General features: G+C 50.5%; 1 protein-coding gene across 3 annotated transcripts in view; it reads left to right on the top strand.

Annotated features, from left to right (window-relative positions):
• Positions 1 to 27,131, top strand: part of PBX1 (PBX homeobox 1) — a 131,026-nt gene that overhangs the window by 82,344 nt on the left and 21,551 nt on the right. For all 3 annotated transcript variants that reach the window (XM_032696159.1, XM_032696160.1, XM_032696158.1), the window contains exons 3-5: positions 22,298 to 22,542; positions 24,823 to 25,013; positions 25,969 to 26,104. In XM_032696159.1, the coding sequence (XP_032552050.1) occupies positions 22,298 to 22,542; positions 24,823 to 25,013; positions 25,969 to 26,104 (572 nt within the window). The remainder of the gene's footprint in view (positions 1 to 22,297; positions 22,543 to 24,822; positions 25,014 to 25,968; positions 26,105 to 27,131) is intronic.

Here is a 27,131-nt window from a genome sequence, read left to right as displayed (position 1 = left end):
TGAGTTGTCCATGTGCTGAAAACTTGCTTATTCATCCAAGTTGAGATGTTAAATATTTTGCAGCTTTGAAGGCCACAACTTTAGCATCTATGGTCTGAGGGGAAGCAGACCCAACCAGACTCCCCTGCCTCCACTGTTAAATCATCTGAGGTCATCTCTGCGTCTGTCATAGAGCAAAGTCCTGCTCTCTTTCTGCCTGGCCAGAGCAGGCTTTGCCTCTTCGGTTACAGCTTCCCAATTTATGTTATTTTTGTGTGAGGCAAAATGTTGGCATTGTGGATTTGGGGCGTGAATTTCTTGAAGACATTTGTGAGGGAATCTTTTATTCATACGAATTTAAATTTATTTTTTTTTAAGCCAAAAATCTGGCTGCAGCAAGATAATGTGATTTGCTGTAAATGCCGTGGCTGTGAAGGATCTCAAGCACAAAGCTGATGGAATATATTCTTAGAAAACTATTGAATGAAAGCAAAATTGCACTGAGAGGACAGTGTGGGTTTGTTTTGGGGGTGTGAATCAGGACCCTTCCCCACTTCTTTAAGTTGACTGCAAAATCCTTCCCCCGTGGATGGGTGCACACTCTTGCACCATTCACAGTCATCTTGAGTAGTAGCCGTGTTTAGACGCCTGCCTGGCTTGGGAAGGGGAGATTTGGTGCAGCCATCACTTCAGTCTGTTTAATTTTTCCTGCTCCATTTGGCAGCTGGTGGCCCTGGGAGGGGAGGAAAGCTGCGAATTCCCCTTTGTCCAGCCCAAACACGGAGAGCAAGGTGTGTTTGTGTGTGGACAGGCGATAGACGTGGGATGGTCGGTGGCTGTTCCAGCACTCACCGTGTTTCAGTGGTACAGGAGAATCCTGCCCAATGCAGAATCAAAGCAGAGGTGGAGAAACCACTTTTTTTTTTTTTTTCCTTCCAGGCTCTTGTACACACAGGAAATTCAAAAGGTTGCTTTTATTTTGCAGTCAGAGGCAAACATAGCTCTTTTTCGTGTTTCATTAAAAGAGGTTCTTCTGATCATTTCCAGGGCCTGTTGCAGCTGTTGGCTTTGGCAATCCTGAATGGTTTTGGTTCCAGAGGAGAGACAATATTTCAGTATCGAAGGTTCTTTAAACTCCTTGCCTGTGTTTTGGGAGCCTGGATATAGCAGCCATCCACCCTGTACTGTGTGATGAAAAGGCAAGATACACAGGACCTTCATGCTCATTAATTGCGTGCAATTAAGCTCTGAAGCTTTTGCAATACCTACTGAAATCAGGCAATTGCTTTCGTGGTTGCAATTCTGCTTTTGAAATCCCAGTGGCGTCTCCCTGCCTTGGTGGAAATCCTTGTCCCAGGGTTTGGGGTGCTGGTGAGTGGTGCAGTTTGAGGACCAGGAGAGCATAAGATGTTTTTGGGAACTGTCCCCAGTATTTTTCTAATAGCTCAGAGCCAACCACACATCCTGGCCATGTGCAAATAAGGCATGAAACCGAGTCAGGACAGCACAACTTACTCCCTGAGCTCTTTCTTTCAGTGTTCAAATACAACAGGCTGTAGCCTGTTTCACCTCTCTGTCTTGTGGTTTCTCCATTGTAGGAAGAAAGGGAAGGGCAGGATTTCCCCCTCCCTGTGAGTGTGGCTAAACATCAGTAAAGGGCTCTGAGGTTGCATGGCACTGGGTAAATACTGAGTGGTATTAATAATAATGTGCCCCTTTTTGCTAATGTGCTCCCCTTTGGAGTCCAGGTCTTTTATTATTATTATTACAGTAGCTGTTACGACACAGGATGTGGGGAATCTGAGGAGTGGAGCTGGCTGCCTCCATCACTCTGCCTCCATCCTGCTCTGCCATCCCCTACCCAGTGCCTGCCTGCAGAGTGGGTGGTTTATGTACCAACCCCCGAGCAGCTCCTGCTCCCTGGAGGGTGACAGGCAGCCCAGTGGCTCCCTGGCTCTGTGCTGGCTCATCCCCATCAGGTGGGGATGGCAGGGAGCCCTCTGGCTCTTGGGTTAGAGCTGCTCCCTCCTCCTCACAGATCCAGGCAGCTCTACAGGGGCAGACTGGAAGGTAGAAGGGGGCAGGGTGGTCATGGGGGTGGGCGCCCGGCAGAAAAGGTTACTGCCAAACACAAACAAAAACACAATGCAAATGAGCTGCTTGCAACAGGTAGCCTTAATCAGATGCTGTCAGATGAATTCAGCATCTCTCCGATTGTCGCCTGCACTAGCCTCCCGTTCGGAAGCCCTCATCTGCTCCAGATGTGGTTTAATTTACTGCGACTTGGCTAATTACTGTAATTAAGGATTAATTACTGTTAATTACTTTCACATAAACTCAACGCCAGTCAAAGAGCGGAGCCTTATGAAGCCTGCCACAGCAGCGAACACAACCACGGCAGCTTGGGTGGGCCCACTGGGTCCTCGGGGCGATCCCGAGCTGGTACCCACTGCCCGGCCAGCCCCTGGCCCTGGCCCTTGCCCCACAGATCACCCCCTTCCTGGCCCTCCCGGGGCTGGTGGGCAGGCATGGCAGGGCTCCAGATGGCATCCAGCGAGCCAGCCACCGTTATTATCGTTAATAATTAGGTAGAGCAGGGATTTGCTGTGCAAACCCTGGTTAGGAAGGGGAGGCCAGCAGCGTCTCCGTCAGGCTCTGGAAAGATGCAACAGATTAGCTACCTTCCCTATCCTCGACCGTTCCCAGAGCTCCCACCTTCTGTGTCCTCCACCACCCCATCCCCAAAACCAGGGGCCTTACTGAAGACCCTTAATATGTGAGAGATGCCAAACTGTTATGCTTCCCTCAGCGTGACGCAAGCAAAAGGTGCTTTAGCAAATAAGAGAAGAAATCAACCCTGTATCTAAGGGAACGGGAGCCAGGAAAACCTGCCATGGGTGCGGGAGGAAGTGCCAAAATGATTCATGGACAGTGCAGTGTGGAGTATTCCCATGGGAAACAAGGGTCTGCTGGTGGCGGAGGGCCTGCTCTGCTTCCCTGACTCCCTTAGACTTGTTAGGCTCCGTATCTATCGACCTTATTAGTTTTAAAAGTCCTGGGGCTTTTTCCATCACAGCAAAGGGAGGAAAAGCCTTGGAAAGGGGGGACATGAGGTGTGACAGTGGTACCAAAGCCAGGAGCAGGCAGTGCCCCATCCTCATCCATTGCCTGCGGCCCCGGCTTGGTCTCGTGGCCACGCGTGTAATATGAAGGCAGGGTGGGGAGAGAAAAATCGGCATGATTAGATGGGTATTGTTCTATTAGATCTCTGCCTGCTTGCTGTTGTGTCTCAGCATTTGAAGATGAAACATATTCATTTAGCTCCCAGGATGAATGGTTTTAATAAGGGGAGCAAGATGAGGTGGGGTAGTCCTGATGACTTCAGAGACCCATCAACTCTCCCCCTAAGGCCATTTCGGTGATGACATGGGCCACACGGCCATTAACGCCACAATCAGGACAAGTTTTCCGTGTCCATGTGAATCCTTCAGCTGGGAAGAGCGTGTTTTGGAGCCCAGGAGGAGATGTGTATCAGCACTAATCGGATTGAGCCTGCGGGGAGGGCAGGCAGGGAGTGAAGCAGGGGCTCCTGGGATGCAATTCCCTGGGAATAAGCAAGGGGAAGCAGAGGTGGAGGCTGACCATCCAGGGGGGCTTCAGGGGTTACGTTGCCAGCTAGTGTCTGGTGGATTTCCACCTTCCCAGCATCCCAGCACTCCACTGATGCCATCCTGATTAGGGGCTGAGACCTTGCAGTGCTCATTAGCTATTTCAGCAGGATCCAGTGCCTCCCTCTGCCATCCCACCCGACCCCAGCCGCTTCACTGCCATCCGCCTCCGGGCTGGCCGTGGCCTGTTTAAGCCCCAAATCAAGATAATTCCCATTATCAGGAGCATCTCTGGGGGCAGGGGAAGGGACACCATGCTGCTGCCGGTGTCCGTGTGGCCTGGCCTTGCCGGTCCGGAGCCGGGGGTGCGCAGGGAAAGCACGCTCCGGTGAGCGAGACGGGGAAGCGAGCCGGCGCTCCGGCTGTCAGCTCCGCTCAGCCTGGCTGTCAGGCACAGGGATGCAAAGGGCCTCATTGCTTTAATTGACACCTTCCCCTCGCATCCCACGCTCGGCCATCCCAGCCCCATCCTTCCTTTCCTCTTCCTTCTCCTCCCTGGGAGGTGGCAGGGTGCGGTCCAGCCCTCCTCCTTGCCCCCTGCGCCCCTGGAGCCACGGCTGGGGAAGGAGTGGGGAGGCCAAGGATGGACCAGGATGGGTTCGGGAGCGCGGCTGGCCGGCATCCCTTGTGTGACAGTTTTGTGTGTGCTGATCTTCCCAAACATTGAAGAATCCCTTGAGGATTTCCTTGTCCCTGTCCTTTTCCAAGGCACTGCAGAAGTGTCTCATGGCAGCACTCCTGGGTAATTGCTGCCCATGGAAGGACCACAGCCTGAAGACCGATAGGAGTTCTGGTCATGCCTTGTTGTTTTGGAGGCGTCTCTGTGTGCTTGTCAGCAAGAAGGAGAGAGGGCTGGTTGCTCTGCAGAGCATGTTCTAGCTGTGCTGTAAGGCCTTATGAAGCCCAAAGGAGAGGGTGAAAGATGGGACGAAGGAGCTGGTAGGATGCGCTTTATCTTTCCCAGTCATCTCCAGTGCAAATCATACCCAGCATGTCAGGGTGTCCTGCTGAAGGCCAGGAGAATTTGCCACTTTCTGGACCAGGAGCAGGGTTGGATGACCACGGGGTGCCAGTGCCTGGCTGTTTCTTGTAAGAGACAGCAAAGGCATCTTCTCTCTCTCCCAAATGAACAGGAAGCAGCACAGCTCAGGTTTCTTGTCCATCAGGAGCTGTGGACACAGGCTGTGACTCTGCTTGAGCAGGACCAAGGCTATCTCTAGAAGGTTGCTGTTTAGGGGGAAGTATACCTGTTTGGAAAATCCTATCTCAGAAACTCCAGGGGCAATGGATAACATTTAGTTCTGGGGAAACTGAGACAGGCAGTGCCTGAGAGTACTGCTCAGATCAACTGTGATGGCAGCCACCATTGTCTAGCATGTGGCAGTGGCACTTGTCCCATCCTTTTCCACATCCTGCCCTTGGCTGCTCCATCCAGTGCCCCACAGCTTGCCCACCTCAGATAGCAGACAGGCTCCACAGTTGGTCCTTCTGTTGGATGGAGGCTTCAGAAAGCTTTTCTAGGACCGTGGCTGGTCCTGCAAGGACCATCCCCCCCTCCTTGCCTGTGCCTGCTGGGAGCCTGCCATGCACATAAAATCTAGCTGTGCCTCTCTTCCCCATCTACCCTCATTGGGGGTTCTTGTGAACTGAGTCACCTCCAATGTTCCTCCCAGGCAACCAGTGCAGGTAACAAGGGGAGATCTCCTGTGAACCACACCGTCTTTGCTGTCTATTTATTTTAAAATTGGGAGCTCTTTGATGTCTGCCTTTGCAGCTCAGATTCTGCCAGGAGGCTCAGAGCAGCCTGTGTAATTAGCCCAGAAAAATGCCTCTTTCATGTGGGTCGGGGGACCCAAGCGGAGAAGAGATTTCCAAGGGCTTTGTTCTGCTGCAGAGAAATGTTGTTCAGGCTTTGGTGGGTTTCGACAGAGCTCTTCTCGCCCTTTCCTTTTTCTCCTACTGTGGGGTGGAGCTCGGGGTTTTGGCAGGGAAAGCGCACGTGGCGAGCTGCGGCTCTACGGGAGACACGCTGTTCGGTGCTGGCCTGGGATTTGGGTATGTGCAGAAGCATCTTGTGCTTGAGCAAGGGATCAGCCAGACCTGTGCTCCAGCTGGCCCAGGGCAAGAGAAAAGACAAGCCAGATATTGCAGGACCGCTTCCCACGGCTTCAGTTTTCTTCCTTATTTGCCCTAAAAAGCATCCAAGGCAGGCACTGCTCTCCCAAGCCCTGGTGTCCCTGCCTGCAGGTGTTGCTGCTGCACAGTGTACAGCAAGGGAGTAAATCAGAGGGCAGTGATCCCTCTGACATCCTGCTGGCGGCATGTCCGGGCTCTGGGTCAGCTCTCAAGCTGGTGATTGCCGGGGTTGGGTGGTGGTCGAGGACGGTAGGTCTGTTTGCTGTCCTACCAGGGTGGTGAGAGCCACAGCAGTTGTGCTGTGATTCTGGGTGTCCTTTCTTGCACCGGGGGTTTGCTGAAGCACGGGAGGCCCTTTGGGTTGCCTTAGGATGACAGGTTGCAGTTTTCAGCCTGGCTTTTTCCCTGCCTTTCCCTCTGCCCTTAAGTCAGCAGTGGCAGATCCGTGGCAAACAGGCCATGTGCTTTCCTCTTGATTTTTGGTGTGAGTAGGGCACTGCTGACCTCACTGTGCTTCTGCATCCACTAAAACCTTTTATCCTTGTGCATCATCCTGAATGGTCCTGGATCAGACCAAAGAAACACCTTCCTGTAGGTGCTACTGTCCTAGATGTGCTTTTGTCCCTCTCCTGCCTTTTTTTTTGAGGAAGGAAGGTGCGTTGCTTTTCAACCTAGGACCCACCCAGGTTGCAGTGGTACCAGCAAAGAGGGGCCAGAGATGCTCTGGCAGGAAAGGTAGAGATGTCCTCCTGCCCTAGGAGGTGGATGCATTGGCAAACTGTTTTTCAGGATTCTATGACTTGGTTTGGGAACATATATCTGTGTTGAGGTGATGGGGGGGTGATGTGCTCTGATCTTCCCCGTGTGACAAGGTCTCTCCACTTTTAAAGCAGCAAGAGGCTGCTTTATTGAAAATTGAGCAGTGAATGGATTTGATTTCCCCCATGTATTTTCTCCGTTGGGACTTAAAAAACCACAACAAGCAGCCCTAACCTACCCAACAAACCCAAAGCCAACAGTAATTGCATTTCTCCCCAAACTAGGACTGTGCCATCGTGCTGCAGAGGTCTTACCTTCTCACTGTTGTTTCTCATGTATCTCTTGCTTAAAAGACCTGGTGCCATGTTCCTGCCTAGAAGGGAGCCATGGGGCCTCCCTGGGGAACCTGCTCCTCTTCCCAGATCTGATTCCTTCAGCATTTACTTGGGGGTGAATGGATGCAATGGAGCCCCCTGCACGTGAGGTCCCTGGTGCCTGCATGTGCTGTGCCTGTGTATCTGTAGGGTGCAGGTTATATATGGGATTATGGTATTTAGATCAGGTTAATGAGCACACAGGAGAGTGAGGAAAATGGATCATTTATGGTTACGATCTGGCTACTGTCAAAATAGGGTGTTATTTTGACGGTTGCTTTGTCTTTGCTCTCCGAGCAATATGAAGGTAGTTTCTTAGCAACAAAACTGTGTTCGCAAACAACACCGGTGAAAAACAACCCCCCAGAAAAAACGGAGGCGGCCTCCAGAGCACCGTTCCCGTGTGTCCCCTGGCCACGCCACATCCCCTAATTAAATGGAGAATATGTTACCGGACAGCAGGGGCTTGTCCATGGTCGTGGTGTCATGCAAGCACTGCCCTGGTCGCCACTGGAGTGGATTGCTTGGGGTATGATCACCATCCTTTTGCAAATGGGTAAGCTGAGGCAGCTTGGGATGAGTGTTATGGGGTGGTCTTTGGGTGACACAGGAGGGTTTGAGCTTCTGCTGAGTGATGCTTGCCATCACAGTGCTGACAGGCACTGTCTCGGCCCTCTCTTGGCCAAAGTCTTCTCCAGGGTCTCATCCCTGCATCTCAGATGGATCCCAGAAGGAAGGCGGGAGGGAGCTGCCTGCAAGCCATTTTGGCAGTGGTTCTCCCATGCAATTTGGAGTGTCTCTCCTTTGAAGGCAGCACTGGGCCTGGTGTCTGTGCTGACGTTGGAGTCCATGAGAGCAAGCGGTTCCTCCAGCCAAGTATCTGCCAGGCTGTGTCGGGAGAACTTTTATCATTTCTGTCACAGACATCACAACTCGCTTGTCTTACCATACATCTTCCTAAATGTGACAGAATATTCAGCTGTTATTAATTGAATACTCTCTAATTTAACTGCTTAGCAGGAGGGAAAGCGACTGGTTTGTCTCAGCACTGAGAGCTGCTGTCGGGCACGCAGGAGGTTTTGGGGTATGGAGAAGTGATTTGTGGAGTGAAATGGGGCTTTCTTTAGTATGTTCCCCTCCGTACCCCCCCCGGCCCTGCATGGGCCTGATCCTCATCCTGCCAGGGAAGGGTTCCAGCATCTGCTGTGGCTTCTGGTTCTGGGGCATATGGCCAACCCCAGGCTGGAGATGCTGAGGGCATTGCTGCTTCATCCCATCCTGGCATTACTGTATGGAGATGGAGGGAAAGGGATATCCTGAGAGCATGGCCAGAAGCTGGTGATGCTCCCTGGGGGCTCGGGACAGAAGGGTGATTTGGACTGCCTTGTCCCAGTCTCCATTCAGGAGATTGAAGGTGACACCTGCAGCGTGTAAATCCCTTCTTCTCTGTGAAGCTGCTCGAAACAAAACTCAGCCCCTTCAGTGGTGTCCTTGATAGAGTCACATGCCCATTATGGCCTGGCTGTCCCCTCATTCCCTGGCAGATCCCAGTTATGACTTCCTGTCTTCTTCCTGCTCCTTAACATCCATATCCAGAAGCACCAGAGATGTCCCACGTGCAGACTGGTTGTTATCGTAGGGTTACTGAGGAGCTCTGATCCTTCAGAGGACATGGGGGGCACCCCTCCTTGCTCTCACCTGGGCAGCAGAGTGGTGTGGGACCGTCCTCTCCAGCCACCCCAGCCCTGTGCCTACTTGCACACGTGTGTGCTCACATCTCCCTGCTACTCTCCCAGAAAGTTCAAAGCCGGAGTCAAGTTTATTGTTTCTATCTCGTTTATTTTAAGTATAGTTTTACACTTTATTATATGCTGTGACATCTTAAATGGAGCCTGTCACTCTATCTTGACTACTGCTAGGGGCTACAGCCACTTACTGTGTCAGGCTTTTCGGCAGCCCTGATTAACGATATCAAAAAGAATGGATCCCGGCACAGGCACAAGCACGAAAATCAAGGGCTGATTTGCATACTCAAATTTTACGACACATCGAAAGCCTATGGCCTGTGCAGGTACTGCCCTGACACAGCCCATGGATGCACATTCCTGCTGCCACACATCCCTGCGTACGGGACCTGTACGTGCTGGTAAGGGTTGTGCACACCTAAGTCTTATTTATTCAGTGTCTTCAGCCAAAATGAAAAGCATTGCCCTTTTTTCCCTGAGTTTTTTCCTCTCCCTGGGCAATGTATCAATTAGGATAGCTAAACAGAATAATATTTTTTTTTTTCTCGTGAGCCTGTTGGGATATGTTGCAGAATTACCCAGGCAAATGCTTTTTTTTTCCCTGAAAGTAACATTTTGTTAGGTTAATTCATGCACTGGAGAAACAAACTTTCTGTTCTTCCAGTCCAATCTCCACTTACAAGTCAGGTTTTTGTAACCCTGTCATTGAAATGCGAGGTAGCCTACAGTAATTTGAATATTTCATTCTGCCGGCTGCTAATGCACTCTGCATTACAGATGGTACTTGCTCCATCCTTCTGGACTGGGTTCAATTATAAATGAAAGTAGGGAGCTGAGATTTGTCTTTTTGTCTGTGCTTAGTTGGAATAACACAATAAAGCTTGATGGGTAAGAATTCCTCAAGCTGCCTCTTCTTCGCCTGCGACGTCTCCGGTGTAGCTTTCTCCTCTCGATAGCGGATCCCGCTTGCCTTTCAAGTCAAGCCTGGAGTATTTGGGTTGGCAGTGGTGGGGTTTTTCACAAGTCATTTTTGGCTCAGATGCAATGTGTCCCCTTTTTGAAAGCTCTCGGCTCAGTCCTCCTCTTTCTCTGTTTATTTATTGGGCTCTGCATCCCCTTTTGCATCGCAGGCCAGGAGTGGTGGTAGGAGAAGCCTGCTCGGGCTGGGGAAGGAGGGTGCTGCATGGCTTTTGGGGGGGGGGGGCACTGCTGGGATGGTGGGGACATCTTTCCTCCCAGTTGTGTCCCTGTTTACAGAGGCAACAACCTGGTCTGCAGACAGAGAGGAGCGATGGGAATGCAGGGCAGCCCTCCTCCATCCCAGGGTTGCTGCCATGGACTCTTCCTGAAGGCCCTGGGAATAACAGGGCCCCTAGAGATCCAAAGAAAACATTTACCTCTGCTTTGTGATTAACAAGAAGGGGGGTTGCAAGCCTCCAGCCCAGCTGCACAGGGGCTCTATATTACATACAGATGCCTTCTGCGAGCTCCTTCCCCATCCCCGGCCGGTAAAAGCAATATTGCCGAGGGAGTCGGAGGAGGTGAGGGCAGGGCTTTCAATTTGGTTTTACATTTACAAGGACCAGATGGCCTCGCTGGAGATGATCTTTGATCTGGGACGCAGCCGGAGTCGGGCAAAGATTTTTTTTTTTTTCTTTTTTTTGCTCCCTTTTTAATCTCCTCTCTGGTTCTGACGGGGGCCTCTCTTGCAGGAGCGGGGGAGCTGTGCATCCGTCTGTCTGACCGGTGTGCTGCGGGGCTTGGGTGTCAACCCCCCTCTGCCCCAGGGCACTGCCAAACCCTGGAGGTGGGTGAACTTGGTGGTAAAGCCCTGAGTGGGGTTGTCCGAGGTAGAAGGCAGAGCCGGATCCCGTTACACCACCACCCCACAGCACGGAAATCTGCGTCAACAGCCTCTTGCATGGAATATAATTAAACACACACAGGCACCTCAAAACAGAAATGTCACTAATTGATCCTTTTTAATTATTGTTCCCATTTTCTCTGGTGTCTCGCACCCTTCCAGCAGCGTTGAGGTGCAGGGGCTCTCTCCTCCCATCTTGCCTTGCCAGTTTTGGGTTTCTTTCTTCCCCCCACATGTTTTGAATGGAGCGGGAGTGAAGGCATCCGATCCTATTTCACAAGCACTTGGACTCTTGCAGCACTCTCCCTCCTGTCCAAACAGATCGTTTACAGAAGGGGCCTCTATTTAAAGAAGGAACTGAACGTTCAGAGCTGTTTTCTGGCCTTAAAACGCTGCCGACCGGCTGTTGCCTTTCAAAGAGTCAGGCTTTGTCTGGCGCGCTCGAGGACCGCGTTTGACGCCAGGCTCAGCAGGTCGGCGCGGTGGTGCGAGGGACTGAGCATCGTGCAGAAAATGTGCTCGTTTGTTTGCCTGGGATCGTTGTATCGCAGCAAAGTTGTGTTCAGGATAGCATGTCTTAGCCCTGGGAGCTTGATGGGCTGTCTAGGCTTGGACAAACCTGACCTCTCTGCGGTGTTGTGAGTGGGAGAAGCTTGGAAACCGAGCGAATGGAAGAGGAGCATTCAGGTAGTTTTTGAGGGGATTTCTGTATGGCCTAGAGAGAAAGACCTAGAATCATAGAATCATTTAGGTTGGAAAAGACCATTAAGATCAAATCCAGCCATTAGCCCAGCACTGCCAACTCTGCCACTAAACCATGTCCTTAAGTGCCAGATCTACATGTCTTTTAATACCTCCAGGGATGGTGACTTCTGCATAAGTCTGCAAGGATTTACAGGAACATTTAATTCTGGAGAGTTGTGGTACTTCAAAAGCACAGGGGTGACATGCATCCAGGCTCTGGGGAGGCTGACTCTGGTCCTGCCTTAACTGACATCTGTAACACTGAAAGTAGATGCCTGAAATTGTCCAGTGGCTGATGTGTTGCATCTAAATGGTGGCTGCATTACACTACAGGTGCTGGGGTGGGATTTCCAATACCCCTGGTTGTGCTTTCTTCTTGTACTTTGAGCTTGACCTGTCCTCATAGGCATACAACTTAATTTCAGATTTGTCATTGAAAAGGTTTTTAATTGCCTGCTATCGTGGCTGGGGAGACATGGATGTGTGGAGGGATGGTTTCTAATGCTTCTGGAACAGGAGACTGTCTCAGGGAAGAGCAGAGTCCAACCTCCCTAAGGCAGACTCTGGGCCATGGCTGACCTCAGAGGACGGTCACTGATGGTAGCACTTTGTACTCAGCAGTGGCTACAGTCTCCCCTTTGCCAGGGCAGTAAGTTTCCTACTGCAAAGCCTATTTCTTATGAGTGGAGAATCCTTGCTTCATAGTTCCTCCTTCTCTTTTGCTTCTCTCTTGTCTGTTTGCACCAAAAAAATGATATACTGTTCCTGCACCCACCTTCTCCAAGCCCCCAGGCTGCCTTCAAGTGATCAGAAGATTGACAAGGGCCATGCTCAGCTCTTGGGCTGCATCAGGAGTTTGCTGCTGGAAATGGGAAGGTGGTTCTGGGCAGAGACTGTGCCCATAAGCAGGAAATGGGGAGGTCCCTTGGCAGTGGAGAGAGAGGACATGGCCCCAGGACACTTTGCAGTGGGAGCAGTTCCATGTGTGTCCCAGCTTTTGTAAAGATGTCTGTCGTTCTGTGCTGCCCACTTTGTCAGAGAGAAAGGGAGGGGAAAACCAGTGTATTCTCTGTGATGGCTTGGCTCTGAGACCTGGAAAATCTCTCCTATATTGCATAAGATCCCAAGTCTAGCCCATGGCAAGGCCATCAACTTGGCTACAGAGCAGCAGCACTCACAGATGTGTGATGGGCAGCGGATACCTTCAGAGTATTTAGCAAACCCGAGACTTGAGTGGGACATTGCCATCTAATGAGCTCCAAGCCAGCTTTCCTTGGACAAAGTCTCGGAGGTCATCTTTTTTGAAGGATGGCAGGAGAAGAGAATCTGAAATGCAGCTTTTCAGCTTGGGTTCCTGCCAGTCTTTTTTCACTTATGACTTTCATGCCCCAGCCACTTTGTGCATTGAGCAGCCATTCGCAGAGGCAGTGTGTCCAGGGGAGATGACCTTTGGAGAGGGGAGCAGGCTGGAAAGGCAGCTTCCTTCTGGGGGAAAACCTCTCTTTGTTTGTTCTCGGGTTTCAGGGCTTGGCCCAGGGGAAGGGGGGGATGGGGGAGGTGGGGGGGAGTGGTCAAACTGGGACCCTTGTCCTCAGAGGAGCTCTGGAGGCCCCGGCTTCTCATTAACAGATTCAGCTCATTCAAAGAACCCACTTCTTTTCAGCAAAGAGAATTCATATGCAAAGCACCGTGCAGATCCCAGCCCAACTGGCGTTCAGAAAGGGGGTTTATGGCTGGACCTGACCTGGGAGCAGTCCCATCTTTTGTTTTCTGATTTGTTCCTGTAGGGCTTAGGGAGCCCCAAGTCCACTCCGTGCTCCAGGCTGGGATGTGTCTCCAGGTGTGAAAAGTGCCAGGTCCGAGCCATCTCCTGGGGTGGGGACAATGACTTACTCTGTCTCTCAGTGACCATTTGTGCTCTTGGTGGTGCAGGGGCAGCTTGGGTCCATCAGCCAAACTCCACCAGGAAAAGGTGAAATCCTGGCACAGGAGGTCTTGAAGGCACTGAGGCTTTTCTCCATGGTATATGGTCCTCCCCTGGCCAGGCCAGCCTGTGGTCAGTCATCCGAGTCACATCTTCTGCTCAAATCTAGCCCAGCAGCAGAGCAGCACTGAATCTCACTCTGCTTTCCTTTAACTCCTGCCACTGCTGCTCTGAGCAGCTGGAAGTTGGTCCTGGTCCTGGTGGGGTAGAGGAGGGTGGGATGGGGGAGGCTGGGTGGCCGTGCACAATGTCTCCCTTACAGTGTGGTCCGTGTGGCTGGAGAATTTGAGATGTGCTGGGTTTGCCTGTGCAGATAAGGGATTGATTCCACTTCATGGCTGTAACTCGAGCCTGCTAATCCTGCCCTGTTTAGGAAAGGGAAAACTGCTTTGTGAGATAAGCTGTGTGGGATTGCTCTAGCCAGTTTCAGCATCACTCCCCAGCATCAGCCTGTTTCAGGGATGCTCAGTGGGATGGGAAGGGGACCTGTGTGCGGGCCAACACTTATCCATGCTCTTCCAAGGGCAGAGTGCCAACAGGACAGGGTTGAGCCCTCGGTGCCCAGAGTTCAGCCCTGGTGTGATGGGTTGGTTGCAGAGTGTTACTGAGCGAGATGAAGCTGATTTGCCTGATTAGGTGGAGCTGTGAGGGTCTGCTGCTCCATGGACGTGGCAGAGGTGGCTTGGCAGCTGCTGTGACTGGGCAGGGAGGAGGTCATTTGTCCACTGGGGGGGGGTGGTTGGCCTTGATTGCCCTGTTTTTAATTTTTGCAAGCACTTACAACCTACTTGGCAATCTGTGTGTGGTGCAAGAGGTTCAATCAGCTCTGGCTCTGAGTGCTACCTGTCCCCAGATTTCAGGTGTGAAAATTACAGCTGGGAGTTTTGCTGCCGAAGCCGATGGGAGTTGACCACCAGCCTGCAGTGAAGCATCCATGAGGAAACATGGCCTGTGGGGTCGGGACTAGAAAGAGAAAATTAGAAAATACTTAAATTTGATCCACAGTGACAATGATGTAGCAATAACTGAGCATGTGGGGCCAGTGTCAGAAGTTTCCTTACCAGGCTCAGTTACTACCCATGAGCTAAACTGGTCGGCAGGAGCAGAATACAGGGAAGGACTGGAAAGACAAGCTCATCTGTGTTCATTCAGCTTCCCCACGGAGTCACATTTCATGGAGAATCTGGTTTTCAGTAATCACAGCAACATTGTGCCTTATTTTTGTGGCTGTTTTAGATCGTTGTCCAGTTTGGGGGGGGATATTCTTTTCCACCCCAGTGTGTTAGTAATAATTTTCCAGACCTTTTGATCATTTTGTGACTAGATCCTCGCTCACTATGGCAACCCATTTGGCATTTGGGATGGGGTTAGGAAAAAACTGGTGCAGACTCTTTGCCAGTGCTATGAAATAAGTGTTTCTCTTCTGCAGCTTCGGTGGCACATGCAAACTGCATCCTCCTGAAGTGATGGAGAGCTGCTGCTGGGAGCTGAGAAACTTTTTGACATGTGATAAATTCCCTTCTCCTGTTTCCCACACCCCAAAATTAAGGTTGTTTCTTTTTTTTTTTAATTTCTGTTGGATTCAGCAAATACTTTGGATGCCCTCCACCCCAGAAACATGGGAAGTTACTGTTTTTTAAAGCAGTTTGATTGGTTTGAAAATGACACAAATTTTTATTAGGAAAAAAAAAGAGAGGGGGGGAAATGGTAACATGAAGTGGGAGGAGATTTCATTTTTGATTTAGGAAGCGTTTTTGATTGATTTGAATTTGGGTTGCAACGCAAGTTCTCAAACTGGTGGTGGGTAGGAGGGAGCTGGGGGAAGTGACACTGCCCTGAGCATCTGATGCTTCTGCTGTTGCTCGTGGCCTTTGTTGGGTCTCCATTTGGGCTCATTGGCCATGGCTGGAGCTACATGGACTATTGTTTTGAACTGATGTGACTTGCTCCCACCTCTCTGGGAATAATCTTATCACAGTTTTATGGACTCAAGGAACGCTTCTCCACCTTTAAAAGCATCTCTCACAAAATAGTTTGAGTGCTCTGTTTCCAAAGAACCCTGAAGGACACTCCTGTGTTGGGAGATGAGGTGGGTTCGCAGTGGTGCAGGGTGGCTTTGTAGTGCTTCTGGGTACAAGCCTCTTTCTTGATTTGTTGCTGGGATTTTTGGTTTGTTTTATGGCTGTGAAAATTGGTGGCAGAAACGGCCCATCAGTTTCACAGAGTTCCTCCTCTTTCAGGGAAATAAATAAATAAGTAGATGCACAAAAAGCCATTTTGCCAGCTGAATTTTTCCATGCCTCATCTCACGGCAGCCTGTTTTGGAAAATCTGAGCAAAAATCTGTTCATCCATTTGTAAGTTCTGGAAAGGTTGGAGTGAGGAGGGGAACTTTAATGTCAATTATAAGAAAAAAACATGAGCTTCTCTTAATTTCTGCTCCCTGGAAGGGCGTGTGTCAGTGTGTTTAGAAATTCTAGCTTCTCTTCATGTTGGAAATAGGTATTTTCATTTTGATGTGGATTTTTCTCAGTGGCTTTATGTAGATGTGGTAAATATATCCAGACAAGGTTTAAATCCCTGTGATTGCTTGACAGTGAAGTGCTCCACCTTGGTTACCAAGACTGTGATTCCCATTTAAGATGGACACCGTGTGCTTTGCCAAGAAGGCATTTACGTTGCTCTGTCATGTGGGCCCTTGACTTGGCAGTGTGAAGACTCAGCTAGAGGTGCTTTAGCATCCTCCACAAAGCTCTGAGGGTTTATTTTGACAAATATAGGCAACTTTTTGTTTAATGGGAGAGCTGTGAGGGTGGTGAGGCCCTGGCACAGGTTGCCCAGAGAAGCTGTGGCTGCCCCATCCCTGGAAATGTCCAAGGCCAGGTTGGACAGGGCTTTGAGCAACCTAGTCTGGTGGAAGGTGTCCCTGCCTGTGGCATGGACTTGGAATGAGATGATATTTAAGATCCCTTCCAACCCAAACCGTTCTGGGATTCTGTGATAAGATCAAAGACACTGAGTTTTTTTTTGGTGTGGGAGATTTGCTACTGCAGAAGAAAGTAGGCTGCAAACATGCTTGCATTGGAAAAAACCCCAAGATTTTAGATAGGTGGACAGAATCTGGGGCCTTTTCTGCACAGAGAAAGTTTGGGAAGAGCAACTCAAGCCTATGGCAGCATGAGTCAATCAAGGAAGCAAACCCCAACTCTCCTGACTTGCTTGCAGCTGCACATATGAGTACAGGGAGGATGCAGCCAGCCTGCTGCAAGCCACTGAACATATAACTGTCCTCAAACATGAGGCAAATGGGAATATTCTTGTCCCAAGTTCAGGGCTGTTGATCTTCAGCATTCACAAATGTAGTCTCAGGCTCCAGGGAATATTGAGATGGGCTTAAAAGAAGGTGATTAGTTACTGGTTTTGTTAGGAGGGACATTTGCTGGCATTGTGGCTGTCCCTGTGTTTGCTGGCTGTTGTTTTAGACCTGGAGGTGTAAAAACGTATGTTTAACAAAAACAACATTTTCCAGTGAGCTTGGGTGACTCCTGAAGCTGCATCTCCCCAAGCTGATGTTGGTGATGGTGGCTAAATTGCAAAAGGTTGGAAGAGGGCTGATGTTCCAGGTGTGCTTTGAAACCAGACTGGGCACTGTGTGGGTCTGTGCAGGAGTTTTGAGGTTCCCAGGGAGGAGCTGCAAAGCCTTCCTTGGCTGCACCACCCCTCAGGGGCACCCACTGGTCCAGGAAAGGATTTGGGCTACACCTTGATGTGCGGGTTAGGTGTCATTGGTGGCAGATGAGTGTCTTGGTGGGGAAGGAGGCATCTCATCCTACAGTGAGAGCAGCTCCACCAGTGCCCGGCATCTCTGGTTTCCCCATGGGAAGGTCACACCAAGGGCCAGCTCAGCCCAACAGGGGAATTGTCTGTCTGCCTCTCCTGAAACTCTGTTGTTGGGTGGGTTGTTTCCACCCCCACCCCCTTGCCTCCCCCACAGTACATCTTAGGCACAGTGGAGGCAGGAAAGAAAACCCTTCTGAAAATCACAACGTAATTACTCCCATCTGCTCCGGCACTGCTTCCCATTTCTGCCTGCCAGGATGCTTGTCTCCGATGCTAAGTAGCACATTATTTTTGATAAGTTGCAATCATTTACTTGAAATCTCCTTCTCCTTTAAAATGTCCCCCTGGAAAGGCAATTCAGCAAGTTGGGAATGGGCAGAAACAACCATGAGAAAACTCCTTCAGAAGCAGCCGAGCTCGGGTGGGAGGGCAAGCACTCCTCCCAAACTCCTTAAAGCCACCCAGCAGGTTTCTTGGTAGGGTGGCTTTGTTTAAACACCTAGCTGCTGGGTCCAGCCCTTGGCTGGAGGTGTCAGCAAATGGGGCTGCAGAGGAACTGCCAGCTCATGTTGTTATTGGGAATCTTAACCTGGCAGTCACAGGAATTTCACGGGACCACGCTTCTGGCTGCTGAGGTCAGCGGAGAACAGCCACACCAGCCCTGGGGAACCTCTTCCTTCCTTGTCGCAGCCTAGATTGGCATTCGCTGTATTTTCTTCTTCCAAGATGTTCCCACTGCATCCCTGAAGAGGCTGTTCCCACTGCTCCACCTTGCCTTAACCTCTTCTGGTGTCTCCTGCTTGGTCTTTGGCTTCCACCCCAGAAGTCCTGGTTGGCACCTAACTGGGATGAACACACCCAAAGAGAGACATGAGAATGAGAAGTGGTGGGGAGTGTGGTACCACTACAGCCTGCAGCCTCTTGTGAGGGTATATATCCCATGCTGGGAGTCTGGCTGGGACAGCCCCCTGTTTCCCACATCCCCTCAACTTAAGGACCCTGACCACAGTAGGATAAACTGGCCCTTCTGGAAGAGAGGTGGAGCTTGAAAGTTTGAGCATCCTTTTCTGTTGTCTGCTGCTCAGCCACACTCTCCTGCTGAGCTTCTGCCATCACCCCCAGCACGATTGCCTTTGTAATGTAGTTCTTCTGGTGTTGCCTGCACACCTCTAATCTGGAGGGTTTGGAAGGGATTGAGAGAAAAGAGTTGCTAAGTGGAAGCATTTTGGCATGGCCTTGGAGAAGAGAGGCGGCTGTGTGCTCGACTCCTGCACTTTTCATATTCCTTTGGGAAAATGCTGCTGGGAAAATGCTGCAAGGAAAATGGAGTAAATAAGGAAGGGGAGGGTGGCATAGAGGACCAGAGGAATTTGGTACCCTCCTTCGTGGATTTCTTAGGTGTCTTCACAACCCCAGACCATCCCCAGAGTGCTGTCCATTCCAAAGACATCCGACAAGGGCTGTTTCTCCTGCCCTGTGCCCCCCACCCCGGCTGTACCTCAGACTGTGTGACTGCCCCACCGCCCCCACCACACAGGTACTGTGGTGTGGAGACACAGACACATATGGAGTGCTGGCTGCCCAACTCATGTGAGCATGGAGCTGGCTGCTCTGCAGCTGCTCCTTGGAGATGTTGGTGGGAAGCATCTTGGAGGATGTGGAAGCTTTGGTGACTCGATGCAGTTTCCATCCTGCATCCCTGAACTGCAGGGCAGACAAGGAGCCAGGAAGCTATTTTTGTCTTTGTCTTCTCACCTGCTTCTCTCAGGTCAGTCCTGCTGCCACTTCCCTGTGTCCTGCACTGCAGCCACAGCACCAGCTCAGGACTAGGACTTGTCAACCTCCTCTGAACCCCGTGGCTATGATACCTTTCTCAAGAGGGAGAAGGAGCGAGTGTGTGAGCTGGGAGCCATTTCCCAGCTGCTGGAACAGGTCTCTGTGACCCTGGTGACATCCATGACCGGACTGCAGTCTGGTGGCTCGATGGTCCCCAGCTGCTCCTGCTGCTGCCGTGGGAGGTGGTGACCCTGTGACAGAGATGCTCCTCGGTTCTGCTCCACGATCAGCCAGGCAGGGACAAGGCACATGGCTTGGGTTTGCTTTTAAAATGCACCCACATATATATGTGTGTATATATATAACATACATATATATATTTGTGTATGTGTGTATGTATATATTTACATATAAAAACCCATCTTGATCAGTGGGGGACCTGGGCGAGGGCCGAGCACCATCTAGTGGCTTGTGCCGTGGCTCTGGGAGCTGCCAAGCCAGCAGGAAAGCAGCCAAGGACAGAAAGTCTTGCATGAATTTTCCTCCCCCCAGCTGCCAGTCGCTCTCTTTCTTCTTGTTCTTCCTTTTTTTCCTTTTTTTCCTCCCCTTTTCTTTAATCAGGAGCAGCAAATGGCGAGTCCCGGGAATGCCTGGATGCCTACGTGCCTGTAGCCCCTTGGACCACCAGGGATCATTCTGCTTTAATTTATTCTGGTTTAATTTGGTGAGAGAGCAGGGTTCTTTCACCATCAGCTGCCCAGGCAATACAGGTTGGGTGCTGCTCACCCCGAGCCCTCCAGCCAGCAGAGCCACGTCCCATCACAGGGGGCAGTTTGGAGGGCTGGAGCTGCCAAGGAGCCCAGCAATCTGGGCATCCTGGCAGGAGGCGTGTTGGAGCCAGGAACAACACCAGGAAGATAAAAAAGGAGCTTTTAAATAATCATTTTGTCTTCTCCTCGGCTGAGCACAGCTTTCCAGGGATAAATAGGCAGCATCAGTCCTGCTTAGACACGTTGGCCTTTCCATTTATTTACTCCCATGCCTTATTTCAGTCAAACAGCCGAGACCAGGCTGGCTCCACAGGGTCCCCAGCTGGGCTGAGGTCACTGCTGTGGGGGCACATGTCCCTCCATCGGATGCTGGGAATGCACCCACCCAGCAGGTGCTGGTCTGTGCGTGTGGCACAGGAATAAAGCTCACGGGAATACACAGTGCTTTTCATCAGGAAGCAGCTCTCTAAACATAAACTAATTAATCACTCGTGCCTACCTGTCAGGTCAATGATTCCTGAGATTTTTAATCTAAAAATATTCCCTTTTGAAATCCAGATGCGCCTGTTTTGGCAACTCTGCTTTTGATTTGTTTATTTGAGGTTCTTTGTATTATTTTTTTTTTCTTTTTAACCTGTGTTGCTTTCTTTTTGTATTTGGGCTTTTGATGTGCTTTAATTTACTGATTTTTTTTTTTGTCCTGGAAGAATAGGAATTTATTCTCTTTCATTTTCATAGCAAGTTTTTTCTCTCCCCGCTGTAGCCTGTCACCCTCCCTCTTCTCTTTTTGACGAATTTGGCTACTTTTACCTCTTATTTTAGTTTGGTGTCTGGACCGCAGACCCCAGACCATTTTGTTGATGAAATCTGTCCTCTCCCCTTGGATTTATTCATCATGGCTGGGTGCCAGCAGTGCCGTGGGAAGCCTCTCGTGGTGGGGGGAGATGCCGGTTCTGTCTCCTCAGGGCTCGGCAACTGGCACCCAGCTCCAAATTTGGCAGTGTGCCCCCATTCCTCCATACAGAAACGATCCTCCCTAGCGTGGATTTATTTATTATTAGATCATTTTATTGGCTGTTTTACTCTTCTTGGAGTTTTTTCTCTCTTTTCTTTCCCCCCTGACCTTCCTACCTTTGTTAACAGTGAATGTTTCAATACCAAAAATGCCAGTAAATGCATGAATGAAAAAGTGATTGAAATGAATGAATGAAATGTCCTGAAAATAGTAATTTCAGTAGACTTTGAGGCTTAAAAAGAACACAAGCTCATTTTAGACTTAGCCAAACCTCTCAATTTTTTACTGATGATAGCTGTATCTTTAACTTTTTTTCAGAGTGAGGAAGACCATACTCTCTGGTTGCTGGGTTTTTTTAGCTGCTCTGGTTTTATTTCTTATTGCCAACTGATTTCCCACTGCTTTTTGGTTTTATTTGAATGACAGGGAGAATCACTTGCTCTTGTTTATGCTGTGGATTTGGGGGGTGTCATATTCATCTCAGGTGTAGTGGGCACAGCTTTATCCATGCAATGTTTCCCAGCTCTGCACGTGCAACGAGTGTGTGCTGGGTGTGCGTGTGTGTGTGTGTGTGTGTGTGTGTGTGTGTGTTTACAGAGTGCTTGGAGCTCCTATGCCAGATGAGATGGAGAAATACAATTAATTTCTCTTAGGAAATGCCTTTTTTGTTCGCTCATCAAGGATTTATTGTATTTATTTCATTTATTTTGCAACTGTGTGTGTGTGCATGCAGAGATGTCAAGTTTTCCTTCTGTTTTCAAACATAGACCACGGGGGGGGGCACGTAGAGCATCTCCATCCTTCAGACCTGGGACATCCCAAGCAGTTGGGATGCTCCCATGTTGTTTCTCCAGGAAAACCCTCTCAGGAGAAGGACTTTTAGTTGGAGCAGTAATTGAGGCAGGGAGTACAAAGAGGGGAGAAAAATTCTCTCCTTGGAAAGTTGCTCTGGAAGGATTAATTTATTATTGCTCCTTTTCTCAGCATGGTTTAGACTTCAGTGGAATGTCTGGATTCTTTAAAAAAAGCCATTTTCCAAAGAATAAAATTGATTTCATACATTTTTTGCGTGTGCTCCCACTGTGTGGCTAAAAGCATGGCCTTCAATCCCTCTCTGTCTGTATTTAACAATGAGGAAACCGAGGCACCATCAGCCCTGGGCTCTGTGTGTCTTTCTCTGCCATCTGGGGTTGATGTAAATGACATGGGTGACATGAGAGGACCCCTGAGCAAGATGAGATCAGAGCTGGAGACTCCTAACTTCCCATCCCATGCTTGAGTCAGGATATAGTCCCTATCCCTTCTGGCAGCAAGAATGGGTGCATTTATTGGTTTTTGATTGGTGTTGCTAGTTTTACTTCCTATTTGAACAGAAAGTGTGGATTTCTGGTTAAGCTCTGAGGTGAGCTTGCTGCCAGTTCTGCCCTACTTCTTTCCTGCAGGAAGGAGGGGAAGAGGTAGGGGGGGAAGCAGGGAGCTGGAGTGCCCCTGGAGAGCCAAGTAGCTGCACTTGGTGATGAGTACTTGGAGCACCAGCCTGTTGGGGTACCTTTTGGAAAAGAAGAAAAGCCCTGTTGATGGTCTAACTTCGGATGAGCATCCCCTTCCCTGAATTAAGTCCTCTCCCCTTTGTGTCTCTGGCAGTGCTGAGCATCCGGGGAGCGCAGGAAGAGGAGCCCACGGACCCCCAGCTGATGAGGTTAGACAACATGCTCCTGGCCGAGGGGGTGGCAGGCCCCGAAAAAGGAGGTGGCTCGGCCGCCGCTGCCGCTGCCGCCGCCGCATCAGGAGGAGCCGGCTCCGACAACTCGGTGGAGCACTCTGACTACAGAGCCAAACTCTCCCAGATCCGGCAGATCTACCACACGGAGCTGGAGAAGTACGAGCAGGTAACAGGCTCCTTTGTGGCAGAGGGGTGGTTGGTGGTCATGGGACGGTGGGAGCAGGAGCCAGAGTGGGGGAGCTGCCGTTTGGTGCCGGCACGGTGGCGTGGATGAGCACAGCCTGGATCGCTACTGACATCTATTGTTGGGAGTGTATGGGCAAATGCAACTGGGTATTGGAGTGAAAACATGCTTTTTTAGGGTTGGGAGAGCTGGAGTGTTGTGCTGGGATGTGGCATGAGAATACGATCAGCGTGGGTTGCCCCTTGGATTTTTGCTTTCCACTCCTCTCCCAAAATCTTGCCCACAGTTGGCCCTGGGAAGGAGGAGCCCTCTTTATTGTGCTGACCTCAGTGGCAATTTTTTCCAAGCAAGACTTAAATCAAAATCTTCCTTGAATATATTTTCTGCTTGAAAAGCTCTTTTTCCAGAAAAGAATTTCTTTTTTTCTTGTGGAAAATTATCCTTAAAAAAGAAAAAGAAAAACTGTTCGGGTCATAAATGCAGCTATTGGTAACGCTGACAATTGCATGAAGAGCTTCACAGACCAACGCTCAGAACCAGTTCCTTTCAAATGCTTCCAGATGTTCTGCAGACCTCTCTTCACCACTGCCCTTGTGGTTTCTACCCAGAGGTTGTGGTTTATGGAGTGTGAGCAAAAAGGCATCCCTCCTTTTTGGGTGCAGGATGGGCTCCACAGCCAGGGGTCAGGCAGGGTTTCAGGTCTCTGGTTTAGAGCCAGCCCAGCCCCTGTTTTAGGTGGCTAACTGGATGTGTGGTGGGGATGAGGAATCTCCTACCCCTTGAGGTGCCACACTGGCCAAGCTGAGGTACATTAGCTGGGTGCCCCTGGGTTGGAGCTGGAGTCAGGGTGGCCAGGCAGGGCTCTGGTGTTGGAGAAGCCGAGCGCTGTCACACCGTGAAAGATGTTTTGGCAGGGCATTAGAGGAGGCAGGGAGCAGGCAGAAGGCCGGTTAGAAGAATGACCTTTGGTGGCTTTCCTCAGCCCTTGCTGTCACTCCCTCAAGGCGTGGAGACAGGGTTGTGTGATAAGGGGAAGCCTCAGCCATCTCGCATGGGTGGGAGTGGAGAGCACGTCAGGGCTCCTCTTTCAAGGCCCCAGGCTGAAGAGGGAGAGAGAGACCTCATGTCCCCTGCTACCCAAGTCCAAGGAGAGGCCCTTGGCACAGACAAAGACAGGCTTCAGGGATGGACCTTACCTTCTGCTCCTTCCTCATCAGCTGAAGCTGGGGATGGGCAGTTGGAGGGGCTGTGCTGGCCTTGAGGGTGTCTTCTTGTTAGATCTGAACTGTGGTGGGGATTCAGCTTGGAAAGGTGGGGTGTGACATTGGAAGTCAAGCCCATGTCACTTGTCCACAAAGCCGATACTTCTTACCCCTGCTTGCCCCTTTTTCCCCATGATAGGGTGGGAACTGGGGACTCTGTCCCCAGAGCAGCTCCCACGTCCCAGGAGCACCAAAGGTATTTCCAGCCATCAGTGTCCAAGTGCTGCCCTCAGCCTGGTTTCTGGGGCTTAGTTCTGGGAATCAGAGGATCCCATCATGCCCATGAGTTGCTTGTGCAGATGAAAGAGAGGGCAATGAAGTGACCTTCATCTGACCTCAAAATCCCTGCCTTGTCCCCTCTCACTGCCCTGTCCTCTCGGCACAGCATGGGGACAGCAGAAGCAGCAGACAGTGCTGTGCCAGCAGCAAACTAATTGGGATTGTTACCTGCTTGCCCTTACTCGTCAGGGCTCCTGCCTCAGTCAGGCTTTAATTATTATCATTATTTACTTCTTATCTGATGTGCCAAGAATGTGGAACAGGGCTGTGTTTCTCTGGGACCTGCTTCTGTGAAGCACAGGGGGCTCTGCAGGACACATGGTGAGGCTGTAGGAGGAGGGACAGTGGGTCAAAAGGTTCATGGTCCTCCTTGGGTACATCTATAGCTCCTCCAGTCACAACCAGAAGAACAGTGGCTGGGACTTCTTCATGCTTTATATGAACCCTATATGAACGTTCCCCAACTCCATCCACGATTCCCCTGAGAGCAAAGAAATCATCTTCTGCTCTTCCCAGAATGTTCTCTGCTTGGCAGATGAGAGAAACCTCTCTCTCCCCCAAGTGCCAGCACACTCTTGGTCTGGGTCTGCCCTGAAAAACCCCAACCACTGAGGCCTTCACTCGGGTCTCCCTCCTTAGCAGCGCTGTCTCTGTCTTGTCCTCGACACTGTCGAATGACCTTCCGATCCTGGGGTTTCTTTTGCTTTTCTTGCCATCCCAGGCGTGCAACGAATTCACCACCCACGTGATGAACCTGCTGCGTGAGCAGAGCCGGACCCGACCCATCTCGCCGAAGGAGATCGAGCGGATGGTGAGCATCATCCACCGCAAGTTCAGCTCCATCCAGATGCAGCTGAAGCAGAGCACGTGTGAAGCCGTCATGATCCTGCGCTCCCGATTTCTGGACGCACGGTGAGTTCATCCCACCTTCTTCCCACTCACCATTCAGTGTTGTTGAGGCCTCGGAGAGGTGTTCAGAGGTTCTGGAGTGAATTCAGGTCCATCTGAAGGGCCATATCTCCTGGTCTTGAGCCGCAGAGGTTATTTACCTTCCTTATCCCTTAGTTGTCTGTGGCTCAGCAGGGGAAGGGACAGCAATTCAAGACATCCAGCTTCTGTCTCGAGGAGGCTCCCAACTGTACCTTGAGAATTGCACATCCTGGTTTTGCTGTGGCAGAAGGAAATTCTCTGGCATATTACAGCAACTCTCTGTGATGAAAACGTGCACTTCAGTTAGGGATGAAAGCGCATCCTCCGGGCCATCCTGTCCCCTCTAGATTCCTACTCTTTTCCTACTGTTCCCATTGTCCCAGATTTTTGATTTGCTGTAAAATTATTTCATTTCCCAAGCCGACTACGTGCAGACTGTGGCTTGGGCTTCAGCTTGCAAAAGGGAGGAGAGGCAGCTACACTGGGGGTACAAGGAAAGAGATAACAGACAGATAATGCCTATGTGTAATTGGAACAAACTTCCCCAAGGATGTATCCAGCACTGCTTCCTCAGCACAGAGCTTTGCAGAGTAGCAGTGATGTCTTTGGCCACGACAGCCAGGTGTCAGGAGTCACCTTCCCAGGCAGAGGAGCTGGATGCCAGTTTTTGGACTCTTCTATGAGCTGGAGGGTACACAGGGATAGTTTCAGATGGAGAATTACTTGCTTTGGAAGGTGCTGAGAAAGGTGACACCAGCAAGGTGCAGATGAGAAAATTCCTGACCGTGAAGTATTGCACTCCATACCCCCAGGAGCAGGGGAAGGAGGGAGGGAAGTTGGAAAGTCAGAGTATGTAAAATTGCATTTCTATTTCTGGATCCCTGGCACTGATTCCCTTTCCTTTTCCTTCTATTTCTCCCTCTTTCTCCATGTGAAGGCGGAAGAGACGGAACTTCAACAAGCAGGCTACGGAAATCCTGAATGAGTATTTCTATTCCCATCTCAGCAACCCTTACCCCAGTGAGGAAGCCAAAGAAGAGCTAGCCAAGAAATGCGGCATCACAGTCTCACAGGTAAGAGAGATCAAAGACTGTACTAATGGGAAAGCTCAGCGTGGTGAGGGGCGTTCCAGACCTCAGGCAAGTCAGTCACGTCCCAGTGTTGAGCTTTTAATTAGTTAATGAGCTTAGTACAAGTTAGTGAGAGTGGATGGGAGAGCAGATGGCACTTGCAGATTGAACCTATGGATGGAAAAGGACAGTCTGGGAGAGAATTTAGAAGGGATGAAGACTTCACGGAGCAATGGCTGTGTGTGCAACTGAGGTGTTAACAGCACAGAAACTCTGTGGTTCCACCCAGGAAGGCAAAGTCATCTCCTCGAGGAATTAGTGCTGAGCTGGCTTGCAAGAAGAGCTTGTTTGAGCTGAAAGTCCATTCTTTAAGCCAAGGGATTAAAAGCAGTGGGAAGAGTTGTGCAGATTTTACTTGGTAAGGTGGGAAGGATCTGGGTCAGACAGGCCCAAGGAGAATGGGCTTTCTCAGGGTCATTTCTCTCTGTCATTACCCTTGTGCTGCAGAACATGACATCTCCCTGACTTGCTTATCCCTCAAAAAAGAGCGGTCAGTAAAGGCAAACTGAATTATTTCCATACATTCAAGGCAGCCATGTAGTTTCTGGAGTCTGTAGCTTTGACCTGGGAGCTGCTGGGATTTGTGAGGAGTGCAGTCAGTCCTTGAAGTGTTCAGCCTTACATTGCTCAGACCTACCCTTCTTTATTTCCTCTCATTTTGGAGGAAGCTGTGTGGTTGAGAGCCAATCTGTGTGGCCTCTGGTAGGCTTGTCCTCATGTGAGCTCAGTGGTCCCTCTAGGCTCCCATTGCATTCCCTGTCTTGGGCTGCTTCCCAGCCCCAGGCACGTGCCTGCTCGTGGCTTGAGTAAACTGAAGACAGCAGTAGCATCTGTTGTCCTTGTGAGAGCATGTCTGCCTTCAGCAGGAGCAACAGCATCCAAGGGTAGGTGTCGTCACCGTGTTGGATGCCTGCTGAGTGACTCCAATTGCCTCCCCTGGGTCACAAGACCCAAACGTTGATTCTTCCCA

The sequence above is a fragment of the Chiroxiphia lanceolata genome, chromosome 9 (assembly GCF_009829145.1).
Source record: "Chiroxiphia lanceolata isolate bChiLan1 chromosome 9, bChiLan1.pri, whole genome shotgun sequence".
Taxonomy (NCBI): Eukaryota; Metazoa; Chordata; class Aves; order Passeriformes; family Pipridae; genus Chiroxiphia; species Chiroxiphia lanceolata.
Note: the sequence above shows the minus strand (reverse complement) of the source record. Positions and strands in the feature narration are given on the sequence as shown.